We start from the raw sequence: 17,578 nt of genomic DNA on the forward strand, positions 1-17,578 counted from the left end.
GCCTCTGTGATATAATAAAGTAGGGAAGGAGAAGTCAGGAAAGGGAGAACAGAATCAACCAGAAAGCCTCCAAAAGAAATAAGTATGAGATATGTTTAATACTTACTGATCCAACCTGGACTTTTGAAATATAAGACAGCAATGGAGGGCAAGGGGAGTCTTTAAACAAGTGGCCTCTGCCCTCATTTTAAGGTTCAGAACACATTACCCACCAGGCTGTGTCTGGACAGCAGCCTGGGTCAAAGGCCAGCTTTCAGCCTGTGGAGCAGTGGCCTTGGGCCAGAGGGAGCAGGGCTTTGCCTGAAAGCTCTGCTGGCTAAGCCGCTCCTGGCCACGCAGCTGGGAGCACAGATGTAGGTGAGAGGTGACACGTGGTAAAACGGCCTAGGAGAGGCCCAAGAGAAGGGGCAGTCTTCCAGCAGCAGCTTGCAAGGTATAGAGTTATACCTTCTCTCCTTCCCTATCCCCAGCTGCTCCTCCTACATCTGAGCAGGGACTTTGGTCATCTTGTAGGTCCCCAAAACCATGCATGGCACTCAAACATTCACTCTTGAATAAACCAATTCTCAAGCAACAATATTCAGGTGTGAGTGTCCTGGACTCTACATCTATTAGGAACTTCTTAGATTTTTTTAAAATTCCTTCATGAATATGGAGGCTTGGTGGTCAGGAGGGTTAGTTAGAAAACAAAGATGCACAGGGAGGAGGCACCAGGGCACCATTAAGGTCTACACAAACTATAGAAAATGCAGCATTTCCCAAACTCCCCACCACTCACCCTAACTTGCAGAGGACAAAAGTACCCAGACACCACTGTAAAACGCCACGATTCAAGGCAGACCTCTTGCAGCAGAAACCCGACAACCTCTGACAGTGCTGTGGAGCAGGGATCACTTTGGAGGCCCCTCTCAACCCAGAGGCCCTACACCTAAATCTCTCTTCCGCCATCCTCCCTAGCCTGCATCTTCCAGCCCAGAATTCACTGTACCAACTGCGGAGACTGATGAGGGCTTACCTGCTGGACTGCCTTCCTCTGAGCTCCACTCCATGCCCAGAACACATTCACAGACATGAGTCAATTCTGTCTATAAATTTATTGGCCATAAATAATCTATTACAGGATCTGGACAAAGTAAAAATATTGTTATTTAAACTTATTTGCCCTGATACAGTACCTTTCATTTCTCTTAAAATTCCCAAAATGTTCTTTCTCAAATCTCAAATTGATCTCAAATCAAATCTTGATTGGTCACCTTAATAGAGAGCCACAGATTTATTCTTGATAGAATAGCCACAGTTCTGGGCAATTTCACTTACTGAATGCCTATCTCTTTCCTCATTCACACTCAGATAAATGGCATGGCTTTCTTGGGGGCACTGACACTGGCCTCCTCCCTGTTGACATTTCTCCACTTCACGTCCCTCAAACTAAAGGACTTATAACCACATGAGTACCCAACCACCAGGACAGGAAGCAGAACACAGGTCAGTGTCACGGACTCAATATTCCAGTATCCTCGTCACAGGCCTCTATTGCTCTTCCCACCTCCCCCAACCACCCTACAAATAAGAAGTCTGATTTATCATAGAAAATTATGACCCTATTAACCACATAAATTTTTATAAAAATTAATGTTGAATTGCCCAAACTGTTACAGGCTTTAAATAAAACAATCTAGCTGATACGTCTGGATATAAGGATTTGGCGGCTGGGTGGTTTTGTTTGTTCATTTTTTTGAGACAGAGTCTCTCTCTGTTGCCCTGGGTAGAGTGCAGTGGCATCATCATAGCTCTTAAAGTCCTGGGTTCCAGAGATTCTCCTGCCTCAGCCTCCCAGAGTGCTAGGGTTACAGGAGTAAGCCACCACGCCCAGCCTAGATATGGTTTTAATTTTTAAAGAACTGACAGAAACCTTGACCAATGAAAAGTCCCAAATTTGCAGAGGGTATGAGGCAATAAAACACAGGATTCCGGAAAGACTCACACTTCTACTCCATCTTTAAGATAGTGAGAGAATATAGGAAGAACACTGAATTGGGAGACAGAGCAGGAGGTTCTGGCCTCAGAGGGGTTATTTTTAATTTTTTTAGTATGCTTTCTTAATTGTCACAAGCTACACAAATTGTGACCCTCTACCTTTTTTTCTAACCTCAAGTCCCTTCTGCCTGCTTTTGAGTTTTGTTTACTTGTTATACTACCTAAAGACCTCTCCTCATAGACGTAACTTATACCATCAACATGCCTGGTGACTTTCTGATTCTACTTCTAGACAGAACAAGGATATGAGTGCAGCAATGGTCAGGGCCAACAAGAGGCTATAACTTGTTGTAGCTTTTTCATCCTGCTAATGACATCTGGGGTGGGGGACATATACATGCTATAAGGGGGAAAAAAGCCTCTATCAGATCTGGGAGTGCTGTGCATGAGACCTACTACAGTCATGCAAAATCAATGGCTCAGAAGTTACTGTTTACTAGTACTCACCTACCAGTTTGATTAGGTCTTTTTCAATTTTTTCCCTTTCCATTTTTATTTATTCAGCAAGCACTATGCTCCTACTATACATGTAAGAGAGGTTCAATAAATGTTAGATGAAGGGAAAATATCCATAAACTCACAAGTCACTCTAGCACTCTAAAAAAAATACATACTAATCTTCATGATCTCCCCTTCTCCATTCTTGGCCCCACCTCTGCTCACATCACAGGTCACTAAATGTTCACATGTACAAGAACTTAAGCACAGTCTGAAATGGCCCATGACTAATGCAAATGTCCGATCCATTAAAAGTTCATCTGTTAAAGCAGATACTACTACTTCTCAGCCGGAAAACACGCTAGCGGGTCTTCAGCTTCATCTGAGGATACGCCACAATGATCATGCCTGCCACAGAAGACACAAGTCCTCCAAGTCCAATGAAGCCAGGATTAGACTTATAGATTCCCAGCTGGTCCAAAGGGTTCAGAATATCACAAAAGTTCTTCACTGTGTCGAGGAGGAGGGGAGGATGCTGCTTCAGAGACTGGAATAAGAGAAGGAGAAAGGACTGGAGCCATTCGGTCTCCTCGTCAGCCACGCTGTACTCCAGAGGATCCCATGGTGAGGATTTCTCCCTCTTTGCCCTGTTGTGTGCAACCTGTTCCATCTGCTGGGAGATTTCATACAGATCCCTGCCGAGGCTCAGCAGGAGAGAGTAGTAGTAGTGGCGGGCAGCCCACATTCGCCATTTCTCTTTGTTGATGCCAGAGGCGAGACCTACACTCTTCACCCAGAGGATTGTGTCACAGATGAAATAAATCACACGGTTGAGGTTGGCTAATGTCAGGCACAAACGGGGTACCAGGTCATTGGCATGAATGCTCTCCTCAGTGGCCTGTACAGCATGTACCACATTGCCTAGTCTGAACCCTGCAAGCAGAAACCACAATAGTTAACAGTTATTTCATTAGTATATAACAAGAAGGTTGAGTCTCTGTATGAGGGTGAGGAGCCAGCACTGGTTTTTTAACAAATGATGGTCATTTGAGGCTCAGCCTTCGTTCAGTAAAGGAGGAGAACGTTATGTTTAGGACCTCTAAAGTGATCCTGGAAGGCACAGAGGACAGTGACTCTTGAAACTGACCTCATCCCTTCCAGTGAACATCTTAACACTGACTTACATTTGAGTATTACCAGCTACACTTCTTGAGAAGGTAGGTTCTAGGAAAATATGCTTCAGATTCAACACTCTCTTGAAGAGTTGGACCCTTATCTTTTATTTATTTTCCTTGCTTTCTAAACAAAAACACCATTAGTGTTTTGCCATTTCTCTAGTCTAAAACCCTTTTAGCTACCTACTGACAAAAAAAAAAAAAAGAGAGAGACAGTAGTATTTAATGAAAAAAACAACTTTGTTACATGAAGCTTCCAGCTGAATTAACTATTGCAATGGCATGTCCCTTTGTAAGCATGTAATTCAATCAACCGGGGATGCATTGAGCAAGTACTTCCTGAGTACCTACTGAGAGTTATAGTCCTAAACACTATGAAGAATACAAGGACAGGCAGGGTCCTTTCCCTTAAAGGACCCTGCCTCAGACTCAGTAAGTGCTCAGAAGTAGCTACTCTCGGAAAACTCACAATCTCAGAGATTTTTTGGTATTATTTTACTAAAATAAAACTGTATATGAAATAACCGTTCCAATATATGGATTCTGGGTTCCAATGCTGGTTCTTGCAATAACTAGCTGAATGACCTTGGATAAGCCCCTTCTGGATCTTAGAGACTAGTGACCTCTAAATGGCCTTTGAGCACCAACATTCTCAAGAATCTAAGATACAATTTCTAATCTTGGCCTTCAAAGCCATCCAAAAACACTCACCCTAGTCTTCCAATACAATGGTTTGCTCATAACAGTTCTGAGCCTTTACTGGAGAACACTGCCCTTCAACAACTCTTTCCTTTTCCTCTAGCCACACCTCAAGTCCCACCTCCTCCAAAACTCTTTCACTTCTTCTACTCCAGCTAACAAATTTGGTACTAAATTTTATAATACTATTTACAACATCTTTTTTCTTGCAAAAGGCTCAGGTGCATATCTGTACAAAGCAGGTGCTCAAAAACAGCTCATCAATACGTAACATGCTATATGCCATACTAACACCTCTGCTCACCTACTGTAGCAACATCAATCAGGATTTCATCAAAGAGGAGTTATGCAAGTAATAGCTAAGAGAAGTATGAGATTTCCCAGCATGATTATTAAAGTGAATTAAATGAACCAAAACAATGACTTTACTTTTTGCCTTTCACAAGAAACCACCCCACAACTGGTCTAATAAAATACATCCAAACATATCCTCTAGTAATATTCAAGAGAAGAAAGGGAAAGGCAAGTGACCCAGGATACACCTATTCTGCTCCTGTAAATTCTGCTCCTGTAAAGTACAAAAGGACTAATAGGAGCCCGAATCTCACATCAGGGTTTGATAAAACAGTTTGTGATTATAAGAACTAAAGGTTGAAGTGAGTGTATAATGCCCCATAATCATATCATTGTATACAGTTATGATTTAATAAAAAAATTAAAAAAAAAAAAAAAAAGAACTAAAGGTGAGCAAGGTGAGCTAACACACTAAATATTCTACTAGCCACACCTCAAGTGTTTTTACAATTAAGCAGAATGTTATGGCTTTAATGCCAAATGTGAACACAGGAGGGTATTTGTGAACGGTCTCAGCAGCACATTCAAACTTTTGGGCCTGTTGTGCTATGAGGACAGTCTTCCTGGTCAACTTCATCAAAAAACTCAACTGACTAGAAATTAAATTTGGCAGGAAACTAATGATTTAGAAAGTATTTTGTGAATTACAGGTTCTGAAGCTGAAGATTCTAAACCAGGAGACACTGTCCCTCAAGAAACAGGGTACTTACATTTACGGCCAGTGCTCACACTGGACTCCAGTTTCTTAAGCTTCATTACCACCTTCTCTTTGCCAGCTTTAGGCTCTAACAAATATCTAAGCAACATGCATGTGTACTGAGTGGCTCTGAAATGGAAAGAAAAACATAAGGAGAATGATTTACAAACCAAATAAAACTTAATGCATGAAGTAAGGAAAGAGAAAACATATTGTGCTAATGGGAAAATTTCCAAGACAATTTCTCATTTAGCAGCTCTTACAAAATTCTACAAGTCATTCCCTAGGAGAGCCAAAGGGTAGAACACATGATGAAAATGCAACACAAAGGTAATGAAGGGAACTGCAATAATGTAGTGAGCAGCCCCCAAATAGCCTTTTGCTGGCATAGAGAATGGATGTATTCAAAACCAGAAAATCTCCCTCACTTTAAGTCTGCACCTAGTGTAGAATGACTTTCATATTTTTTTTTTTTTTTGCAGTTTTTGGCCAGGGCTGGGTTTGAACCCGCCACCTCCCGCATATGGGGCCAGCATCCTACTCCTTTGAGCCACAGGCGCTGCCCAGACTTTCAGATTTCTTAAACAAACTTTTCTACCATGTAGTTAACCTACTACTTAAGTGATAGGACATGAACTCAAACCAAAACCAATGAAAAGTCCACAGTTTCAATACTTTTTAATTTTTTATAAACTAAAAGGACCAAATGCACACCAGCACACAAATTAATATAGACATGTCTTTGTGTTTGTCTTTAAAAAATATATAAAATACAGGCAGATGTTAGATGCTACATATTTGATGAAGTGATGATTGTCAGGCCTGCAAACAACAATGACTTACTAACACACAAGAAACTTTTAATCATACAAAACATCTAAATGCATTTGGCAGTCTACTTAATAAAGTATGTGACTGGTTCCTACAGTCCTATAACTACATTTGAATCCCCCTATGCTATAAATATTATTCTCAATAAAAATACAGCCCATTTTCCAAAATAGTAAACTTGCTACTAGAGAGTGAGCAAAGAGAAGAAAAAGATCAGAAACAATCTCTCTCTCCTTTAAAATGTGCTTCCTGGCTAGAAGGCTGATCATGTCAATGAATCGTTAGTCTTAGGAGTCAGTCCAAAAACATGGCATTATTTTATGAATGCTGATTTTATCACAGAGGTTATATAATCAAAGGAGGTTAATAAATGAATGATAGAGATCTCAGATCTTGCTGAATAAATGATTATCTTATTAACCAACCTCCTTGATAAACCTTGCAAGGTACATTCTGGGTACACTGAAATTATAGGTTTCTATTTTAATGAAGTTTGTTAATAATGCAATCATTGTAAAAATCTAATTAGAAAGGCAGCCTGGCTTAGTAGTAAAGAGGTGGTGGGCAGTGGAATCAACTGTGTGGATTTTAACCTCTTGGCTCTGTCACTGACTATGTACCTATTAACTTCCTTCTGCTTTAGTTTCCCCAACTGTGAAATGGGAGTATATTTAGAATAACTACCTCAAAGAGCTGTGATGAGAAAATAACTGCTGCTAAACAATGATTTCTCTCGGCATAAAGTTAGCTTCCCAAAGTCTCATTACTGCGGCTATTCTCATTAGTCTGTTCATAAGAGCACTTGTGCACACAGAAGAGAATGAAGAACTGTTCATTCAAACTGTAACTGTAACTATTTTTTTTATTATCAAACAAGAATCAACCAAATCTTAACAAGAAATATCATGCACTAATAATGTATCAGTATTAAAGACACAATCTGTTTGATATTTTCAATAGCACAGCATGTACCTTAGAGGTAGTCAGTTATTCCTAAGATTTTCCCCGCTTTACTTTGCAGTTTACAAAACTATTTCACACGCAGTATCTCAAAAACGGAAGACGATAAATAAAATTATTGCCTAAGTATTTCAAGTGGTTTTGGAAGCCACAACCAAGTAATCTGTATTTCTAGCTAACGCGAGGATTCTATCTAAAAGAAATTCCTCGGAAGAATGTAGAACGGAGAGAAGCCGCCTTTCTCTGTCCCGAGATCAAAGTCGGGCGCGGTGACGGATCTGCACACGAGGCTCAGGAAACCGCTCTCGGCCCCGCCCGGCCCGCGGACTTTGGGACGTGGAGGGGCCGGAGAACCACAGTCCCTCGGGCACAGTGGACCTCTCCCCGGCCGCCGCCTCCTATCCTAGCTGTCGCTGCCCACAGCCGCCGCCTCCTCCCCGGGGAGCCGCTCCCAGACCGCTGCCTCCTCCCGGGGGAGCCAGCCCGAGTCGGGGCGAGAAAGTGGCGGACAGCGGCGGCACTGGACTCACCTGAACAGTCGGTCCCGGCCCTGGGTCTGGTTGGTGAAGCGAATGAAGGTGTCCATGGTGCCCAGCCCAAGACTAAGCATCACACGGTCCCGGGGGAACTGCCAGTCGGCTCCTTGCCTCTCGGGAGGAGGAGGGCGCGCCTTTCACGTGAATGCTCTGAGGCTTCCGGTAGGAACCGGAAGTGGTGGTTACTAAGGCAACGCCAAGCGGCCAGAGCCGGGTGAGGCGAGCTCTTGAGTTTGCGTTGCCAGGACGCTGTTTTGCTCCGACCCAGGGACTCCTGTTACCTGAAGAGTGTCCCAGAGGAAGCCTGAGGGTGTCACGGCGCTAGCCGCAGGCGTTCCCAGAACCTCGCGCCTTCCCACGGAGCCGGTGGAACCCCGGTCGGTCGCGGCGGCCCGAGAACCCGCGGGGCCCGTAGCCCCCAGCGCCGGGCCTGCTCCCGGCGAGCCGCGCGGCTTCCGTGCTGGTGGAGGGAACCCGCAAGGTGGAGATACGCCCGTTCGCGGCGTTTCTTCTCAGGAGGGCTGGGCAAGGTGAAGAATTGCTGGGAACGTCGAACACCGTGGGCGCCCAGGCCCTGGGCTCTCGCTGATCGACGGCAGGAGGAAAAGTGCGCGGTTTAAGGTGTGCGGGACTCTTCAGAACGAAGACCCAAAGATACAGGGGGAATGGTCTGTTTTTATGTTTAGGTTCAACAAGGTGTGGACAACCTTGTAGAACTGGACAACGAGGGTGTGACCTTGAGCTGAGCGGGGACGCCAAGCATAGCCCGCGGTTTTTAAGTGTATGGCTGGCTTTCAGAGGGGGCAGAGGGATTCTGATTTCTTTTTTTTTTTTTTTTTTTTTTGCGGTTTTTGGCCGGGGCTGGGCTTGAACCCACCACCTCCGGCATATGGGGCCGGCACCCTACTCCTTGAGCCACAGGTGCCGCCCGGGATTCTGATTTCTATTGCTGTCCTGTAGAATGGGGAGAATGGGAGCAGAGATGGGAGGGCAGGAGAAGGTCAGAGAAAAACTTTTACTTGTGAGGCTGCTTCTGAGATCTTCATTTTGGGTACAGTTTTCTGAATCCCAGTGACTGAAATATTGTTAGCTAAGGACATCCTAAAAGGGTCCATCATGAACACAATAGACGCAAAAACAGATTACAGTGAAATTGCACCCCTGAACTTCTTGTGAGGCTTGAAGACATGCAGGTCCACCCATTCTGTGGCAGTAGGTTTATAAAATGTACCCCCAAAACCACAAGGTCAGATCAACTATTTTTATAATCTTGAGTCCCTTAGTCTGGCCTGCCCCTAACATTTGTAGGCTGGGTTAAGAGTACAAATGGAGACCCACATACTATATGTTTAAATACTTAAAAGTTATTAAGTAACAAATCATTAAGTAAAATATGTTCTTTTCTCCTTCATTGACAAATATACCTTCATAATGATATAAAAAGCCAGGTTCACTTTCAGAATTCTTAGACTCCTTAGAATACCTGGAAACACAGCTGAAATACAGTAGACTAAGAGAGAACTGTCCTCCCAGTCTTTTCCCTCTCAAATTATTTTCTGGATTTTGGCTCTCACATTGCTGCAAGGGGCCTTGCATACAATGTGTGAATACTCCAAGCCACATCCAAATTTTGCCCATACCCCTGCAAACACCCATGCCTTAGCTGCCCATGGGGTCTAAGAATGCTCACATTAGCAGCTGAGTCTCTCCTTAGGAGAAAGCTGGGAAAGTCTCACTCAGGGCTGGCATCGTTTGGGCAACAAATTCCAGGGACACAGATACCCTGAATGTGGTCTAGACTCTAGAAGAGAGAAACTAGGCTTTGGGTAAGTTTATTCCCTTGGCTCCACAGACTACTTTCTTCCAGAGTAAAGTGCCTGGAAGAAAACTTGAAATATTCTCTAAGTGTGTGACCCAAGACACAGCAATACTGTGAGCAATAGAATTTACTGAGTGCTGGCCATAGACCAAGCACTGTGCTAAGCTCTATGCCCAGGGTGATAGGTTAATGAGGGACACATTAAATTACTGATAAGTACAACACAGTGGTATGTTGGATGATAGAGACAAGCTCAGGCTACTTCTAAATACCGATTTATATAATCTTTATACCTATAATTCTGCCTTTTCTATGATATACAAATTGAATCATATAATTAGCTTTTTCCCTCTGATTTCTTTCACCAAGCATAATGCATTGAGTTTCACCTGTCAGTGGTTTGTAAATTTTTATTTCTGTGTTGTATTTTTTATTCCACAATGTGGATGTATCATAGTTCATTATCCATTCACCCACCGAAGTTGTCCATTTGGGGCAATTACAAATAAAGCTGCTCTGGTATAGGTTATTTTACATAAACAAGTAAAGCCGCTATAGATATTTAAGTTACAGATTTTCATATGAAACGTAAGTTTTTATTTTCCTTGTATAATAGGAATGTGATCGCTGAATCATGTGGTATGTTTAACTTTGTAAGAAACTGCCAAACTATTTTCCAAAGTGGCTGTACCCACACAATGTGTGAAAGATTATCTATTGATAGACACGTGGGTTGTTTGCAGTTCAGGGCTCCTACCAATAAAGCTGTAATGACTGTTCATGTACAAGTCTTTCTATGGACACATGTTTCCAGTTCCCTTTTAGTACTCGGACTAGAAAGACTAGATTTTACAGTAGTGTACATCTAACGTTTTAAGAAATCACCAAACTTTTTCAGACTGGTCATACTATTTTAGCTTTCCAGCATTCTAGTTCCACTACATGCTTGACAGTATTTGGTAAGGGCTGTCTTTTTAACTTTAGGCATTCAATACATGTGTAGTGGTATCTCATAATTTTAATTTGCAGCTTACTAAATGATTAATAATGCTAGCCATTGTTTATGTGCCTATTTGCCATCTGTGTTTCTTTGGTTAAGTATCTGTACAAATCTTTTGCCCATTTTAAAAACACTCTCAATAAGTTCTGAGAGTGTTTTAAATATTCTGGATACAAATACTTTATCCAATAAATGACTTGCAAATATTTTCTCCCAGTCTGTGGATTTACTTTTTGTTTTCTTAACATTGTCTTTTAAAGAGCATAAGTTTATGGCTTATTGTACCCTCAATGAATCCCCAACAATAAAAAAAAAAAAAAAAAAGAGCATAAGTTTATTTTTTAAAAGGTTTAAATGACCAGTTTGTTCTTTTTAGATTGTACTTTAATGTCATCTCTAAGAAATCTTTGTCTAAGTAACAATTGCAAAGGTTTTCGCCTATGTTTTCTTCTGGAATTTTTATAGTTTTTGTTTGTTTGTTTTGTTTTGTTTTGTTTTATTTTCTGAGACAGAGTCTTACCCTGTCACCCAGGCTAGAGTGCAGTGGCTCACAGCAACCTCAAACTCCTAGGCTCAAGCCATCCTCGTGCATCCGCCACCTGAGTAGCTGGGACTACAGGAACCTGCCACTGCACCTCTGGCTAATTTTCTAATTTTTAGTAGAGACAGGGTCTCTCTCTTGCTCAGGCTGGTCTCAAATTTCTGACCTCTCACCTTAACCTTCCACAATGCTAGGATTGCAGGTGTGAGCCACTGCACCCTGGGCCTGGAGGTTTTATAGTTTTAAGTTTTACATTTAGGTCTATGATCCACTTTGGGGTTAGTTTTCGCATATGATGCAAGGTATGGATCCAAGTTTATTTTTTTCCTATGTGGATTACTGATTGCTCCAATATTATTTGTTGCAACAACTGTCCTTTTCCACTGAATCTTCTTTGTAGCTTTGTCAGAGATAAGCTCTTCGTGTTATGTGTACATCTAATTCTAGACTTTGTATTTGGTTTAGTTAATCTGTTCTGTTTTTTTTTGTTGTTGTTTTTTACTGCCCACAGTATTGGTTATGTTTATTTATCAAGATAACAATTCCTTAGCCCACATGTTCCTGTTTCATACACAGCTCAGGACAAATTAGTAACATACTTCTATGTAATTCAATCCAAAGAAATTCTTTATATTCCAAAATCACTTTTTACTCTGAGAGATCATGGATCATAATTTCTGTAGAAATCTGTCTTCTTTCTTGCTTCAGCAACAGCAAACTTATAGAGAGCTACAACCATCAGTAATACATTAAATGCTCCAAAGATATGAAACCGCAGATACCTGGCCAGAAGGTATCTGGAAAAGCACTGGAACCCATGGTAGCTACTATCATTGGAAGGACTGTGCTGATGGAAAAGTGGACTCTGTTTATTTTGATGCCAGTGCCATAATGTGTTGCTTAATATAGCTGTGTAAAAAGTCTTGAAATGTGGGGCCAGGGGCCGTTTTTCTGAGTTGCGGGCAGAGTCAGACTGTGATGGTACAGTGTGTGCAGACAGGTACTGAGCTGACAGACTGGGAGTCTCTGTATTAAAATGTTACTTTATCAAAAGTTAAACAGACTTTAGTACAACAAATAAAGGTCAATTTCTGTAAAAAAAAAAAAAAAGTCTTGAAATGAGGTAGTGTTAGTCCCCCAATTCTGTCCTTTTTCTAAGTTATTTTGGCTATTATAGGTGTTTTCTATTTCTATATGAATTATAAAATTAATTTCTTAATTTCAAAAAAAATTCCAGGTGGGATTATCATTAGGGATTGTAATCAATATGTAAGTCAATTTAGGAGAATTGACTTTTTAATAAAATTGATTCTTACAACCTTTAAATAAGGTCCTTCTCTATTCATTTAGGTCTTCTTTAATTTCTCTCAACAGTATTTTTTGGTTTTCAGTATATGAATCTTAAAATTTTATCAGATTTATCCCTTATCCCTAAGTAATTTCATATTTTTGATGCTATTATAAATGGTATTTTAAATTTCAATTTTAGATTGTTCATTGCCAATACATAGGAATATAATCAGTTTTTGTACATTGAACTTGTATCCTGCAACCTTGCTAATCTCATTTATTAATTTTAGAAAGTGGTTTTGTAGATTCCATCAGATTTCCAATATAAGCATATCATCTGGAAATAAAGGCAGCTTTATGTTTTTCTTTCCACAAATGAAGCAGGTCCATCATCCTGTCCATTCTTCATTCTGACCTTTTTAAACAACATCCTCCCCAAAATAAACAAATAAATAAATAGATAGATAACACCCTCTCCCAACCCCCATCTAAAACTCCTGGCAGTTATTGATCTGTTCCCTATTACTCATTTTGTATTTTTGAGAATGCTATATAAATAGAATCATACTGCATACAAATTTTGAAAATAGTTTCTTATAATCATCTTGTCTCTGAAATTCATCCATGTTGTTGTGTATATCAGTAGTATTTTTTTTCTTTTTAATTACTGAGCTGCATTCCATCATATGGATATACCAGTTTATCTATTCACCTGTTGGAGAACATATGGATTGTTTCCCATTATTGACAATTATAAATAGAACTGCTATAAACATTTTTTATACAGGCTTTTATGTGAATGTGTTTTCATACTCCTGGGGTATCTACCAAGGAGTGGGATTTCTGGGTCATATAGTAAATATGTAGTAATGTTATAAGATGCTGTCAAATCCTTGTCCAGAGTGGTGGTACTACCCTGTTTCCCCGAAAATAAGACCTACTTACAGGAAAGATAAGACATCCCCTGAAAATAAGACCTAGCACATCTTTGGGAGCACACCTTAAAATAAGACACTGTCTTATTTTCGGGAAAACGGGGTATTTTACATTCCCACCAGCAATGTGAGAGAATCCATTTGCTCTGCACCTTCACCAGTGCATAGTATTGTCAGTGTTTTTGTTTTTTGTTTTTTTGTTTTTGACAGAGTCTCACTATGTCACCCTGGGTAGAGTGCCATGTAATCACAGCAGCCTCCAACTCTTGGGCTCATGCGATTCTCCTGCCTCAGTCTCCCGAGTTGCTGGGACTACAGGCACCTGCCACAACACCTGACTGTTTTTTGGTTATAATTGTCGTTGTTTGGCAGGCCCAGGCTGCTCTGGTGTATGTGGCCGCTGAGCTACAGGTGCTGAGCCGTCGGTTTTTTTTTATTCTAGCCATTCTAATAATTATGTAGTAGTGAGCCATGGATTGTTAAGAATTGTGTGAGTTTTCTTATATTTTGAGGTTTTGCATATGTCAAAACATCTTTCTGTTGTTGATTTCTAAAGTATGTTATCAGAGAATATATTTGTTATAGTAATACTTCTTTAAAATTTATTAAGAGGAAATCTATCAGATAGAAAAATTAGCTGGGTGCTAATGAGTGTGCTAATGGTGTGCACTTCTAGTCTCAGTACTCAGGAGGCTGAGGCAGGAGGATCACTTAAACCCAAGAGTTTGAGGTTCCTGATGCCCTGGCCCTCTGGCCTGGGAGACAGAGTAAGACTTCCTGTCTAAAAAAAAGAGGGAGGATTGGTTTATGGCTAGTATATGATTTGTCTTAGTGAATGTTTCAAAAGAAACATTAAAAAGAATTTATAATCTTGTTTGGGTGATGTGCTTTATAACTGTCAGTTGGATCAAATTAGTTAATAGTGTTGTTCATGTTTTCTGTATCTTTGCAAATTTTTCTGACTACATGTTCTATAAACTATTGAGAAGATAATATTGAAATCTCTGACTGTAATTATGGATTTGCCTATTTCTCATTGAAATTTTTGGTTTGTACTTTATTTTGAAGCTCTATTATTAAGCACATAAATATTTAGGAATATTATGCCCTCTTAATGAATTAACCCCTGTATCATTATGAAATGAATCCTCTTATCCCAGGTAATATTCTTTACGCCGAAAGGTACTACTTCTGGAATTAACATAGCAACCCCAGCTTTATTTTGACTAGTGTTAGCATGGTATACCTATTTTTACTCCTTTACTTTTGACCTATATGTGTCTTTATATTTAAGTGGGAGATTTGCACAAACCTTTCTTAATCTAATCTGACAATTTCCACCTTTTGATTGGAGTATATACATTTGATGTGATTATTGATAAGGTTAGGTTTTGCTATTTAGTTTGTCCCATTGTTTTTTATTCTCTTTTTCCTCTTATTTGCCTTTTGAATTTTTTTTTTTTTTTTTTTGAGACAGAGTCTCATTCTATTCCTCCAGGCTAGAGTGCCATGGCATCCACCTAACTCACAGCAACCTCAAACTCCTGGGCTAAAGCAATCCTCCTGCCTCAGCCTCCCAAGTAGGTGTGACTACAGGCACAACGCCCGGCTAATGTTTCTATTTTTGTAGAGATGGGATCTCACTCTTGCTCAGGCTGCTCTCCAACTGCTGAGCTCAAGCAGTCTTTCTACCTTAGCCTCCCAGAGTGCTGGGATTACAGGCATGAGCCACTGCGCCCCTACCTTGTTGTCTTTTAAATTAAATCTTTTTAGGATTCTATTTTATCTCCTTCATTGGCTTATTAGCTATAACTCTTTGTTACTTCAGTGGTTGATTTGGAGTGTATAGTATACTTCCATTTCTCCCCTCCTAACCCTTATACATTTATTAACCTACATTTTCTTCTACATGTGTTATTAACCTCATACGATTTTTTTAATTAAACATTTTTAAATACTGCATTTTAAAGCGATTTAAATAACAAAACTTTTGTGTTTGTCTACATCGTCCAGTGCTCTCATACCTATAGATTCATATTTCCATATCATATTATGTTCTTTTTACCTGAAATCCTTTCTTTCATTTATTATGATGCTGGTCTGCTGGTGACGTATTCTTCCTTTGTGTGTATATCCAAATAAGTTTTATTTTACCAGGGGATGATTGGATGAAGCTGTCTGAGGAGGGCATGGAGAGCTGGGATTTGGACCTATGAGTTTAGGAAGCAGTACATTAGACTTCCAAGTTGACATATTCAATAAGCAGTCGAATATACGAGTCTGGGGCTCAGGATAGGCAAATTTGAGAACCAAAGGCAAACAGATCTTGAGAGTGGATGTGCTTCTGAGAGTGTATAAATAAGGAAAAACTCCAAGGACTCAGCTAGCGCATTCCAACATTGAGAATGGAAGATTAAGAAGGAGCCTGTGAAAACCAACTTACAGATTTAGCAACACAAAAGAATTCATAGACTTTTCCTGCTAAGTCCTCAATTTGTGTTTTTGAAAGTCTGAAAGACAGACTGAAATAATTTTAAACATCCAAGACTAAGGCATAGATAATGAAACAACGTTTACTACTTGTATAGAAAAGGACATGTACTTGTAGACAACATTAGAATATCAGGATTTGAAGCAGTTAAGGATGTCTCTCTCAAGTCGACAAACAGCTATTGTTACCCCTCCTCCACTAGAGTATACAAATACTAAGAAAAATGGGCTATTGACAAATCAACTGCAATATCTACAAAAGTAGTCCAAAGACCTTAGGGAAGCATAGTTTTTCTTAGCCTTTTCAACATCTATGGTTGCCATGAAACTAAAGCTGCCTGATTATTATACCATTATAAAAAACTCAATGGATTTAAATACAATTAAGAAGTACTTGGAGAAGAAATGTTATGTAAAGGCTTCAGAATGTATTGAAGACTTTAATATGATGTTCTCAAATTGCTATTTTTACAACAAGGCACTCAACAAAATGAAGCAGTTTCTTCCATTAAAAACCATCCCCCAATGCAACAGAGACAAGTGACTTCTGTGTTTCCTGGAGCATCTGTTTCTCCTTTAAACATGGCACAAGGAGCTCCACTTAACTGTAGCTCACAAACTGTAGTCCAAGTTACAAGGGGTATGAAGAGGAAAGTAGATGGGACAACTCCTACAACGTCAGTAGTTAAAGCAAATAGCGAATCTTCTCCTATGCTCACAGAAAAACAATCAGCAAGAATGCCACCAATAAAAGAAAATGTTGCCTGATTCTCAGCAACAATATAGTGTTGAAAGAGTGTTAAAGTAACTGAACAATTAAGAGACTGTAGTGAGATTCATTTTTTTTTTTTAGACAGAGCCTCAAGCTGTCATCCTGGGTAGAGTGCTATGGTATCACAGCTCACAGCAACCTTCAACTCCTGGGCTCAAGCGATTCTCCTGCCTCAGCCTCCCAAGTAGCTGGGACTACAGGCTCCCACTACAACGCCCAGCTATTTTTTTTTTTTTATTGTAGTTGTCATTGTTGTTTGAGAGGCCCTGGCTGGATTCAAACCCACCAGCTCTGGTGTATGTTGCTGGCGCCTTAATCACTTGAGCTACAGGTGCTGAGCCTGTAGTGAGATTCTTAAAGAAATGCTTGCAAAGAAACACTTTTCCTGTTGATGTTAATGCTTTGAGACTCCATAACTACTATGACATTGTCAAACATCCGATGGATCTTGGAACTATTAAGGTAAATTTTGCCTTAATAAGAGGAACTTCTCTTGAAGTTTTGAATTTTGACCAAAGTACATTACATAAACCTTAATTTTTAATTCAACTTGTTAATATGTTGTTTAGGATATTACATCCTCATTTATAAGTGAAATGTGTTTGTATTTTCCCCTTTATAATAATATATTTTTTCCAATTTTAATATCAGGTGTATCCAGATGAAGTAGAATTATTTTGAAGTATTTCTTCTTTTTCTGTTGTCTGTAAGATTTGGTATGATCTGTTTTTTGAAATTATCTTTTATTTTTATTTATAAATATTAGTTGTCTATTTTTTAAGACTTTGGAAAAAAAATAAGAAGTTAACTGATGACTCCGTACTGAACCTCAGAGTTAAAGCATTCTATAATAGACATACTTTTATTTGACAATGTGAATGTTTACCTTTTTTGCTTATTATTATTATTACTGCTCAATAAAAAAAGAGGAACTTCTTGATTATAAAAGTAATTCATTGCAAATAAATTTTAAAGTCTAGGAAAAGATGAAGGAATTTAAAATC

General features: G+C 39.8%; 2 protein-coding genes and 1 pseudogene across 7 annotated transcripts in view; 2 read left to right on the forward strand and 1 right to left on the reverse strand.

Annotated features, from left to right (window-relative positions):
* Positions 1-2,509: 2,509 nt before the first annotated feature.
* On the reverse strand, positions 2,510-7,932 carry PEX11A (peroxisomal biogenesis factor 11 alpha). 3 transcript variants are annotated; one of them, XM_053581866.1, is made up of 3 exons: positions 7,722-7,932; positions 5,414-5,529; positions 2,510-3,408 (listed from the first exon to the last, which is right to left on the reverse strand). In XM_053581866.1, exons 1-3 carry the CDS (start codon positions 7,799-7,801, stop codon positions 2,837-2,839), a joined length of 768 nt encoding a protein of 255 aa, XP_053437841.1. In that variant the 5' UTR covers positions 7,802-7,932; the 3' UTR covers positions 2,510-2,836. The 3 variants fall into 3 exon arrangements, with proteins under 3 accessions (XP_053437841.1, XP_053437842.1, XP_053437844.1); XM_053581867.1 differs by lacking the exon at positions 7,722-7,932 and adding an exon at positions 7,204-7,604; XM_053581869.1 differs by lacking the exon at positions 5,414-5,529 and having other exon boundaries at positions 7,722-7,876.
* Positions 7,762-17,578, forward strand: part of WDR93 (WD repeat domain 93) — a 111,229-nt gene continuing 101,412 nt past the window's right edge. For 2 of the 4 annotated variants that reach the window (XM_053581870.1, XM_053581872.1), the window contains exon 1: positions 8,115-8,348. The gene's annotated coding sequence lies outside the window, so the exon portion shown is untranslated. Of the gene's footprint in view, positions 7,869-8,114; positions 8,349-17,578 lie in introns of those variants that run through there. The other 2 variants (XM_053581871.1, XM_053581873.1) reach the window with 2 other exon arrangements.
* Positions 15,871-17,096, forward strand: LOC128579752 (bromodomain testis-specific protein-like; annotated as a pseudogene).

The sequence above is a fragment of the Nycticebus coucang genome, chromosome 2, assembly GCF_027406575.1.
Source record: "Nycticebus coucang isolate mNycCou1 chromosome 2, mNycCou1.pri, whole genome shotgun sequence".
NCBI lineage: Eukaryota > Metazoa > Chordata > Mammalia > Primates > Lorisidae > Nycticebus > Nycticebus coucang.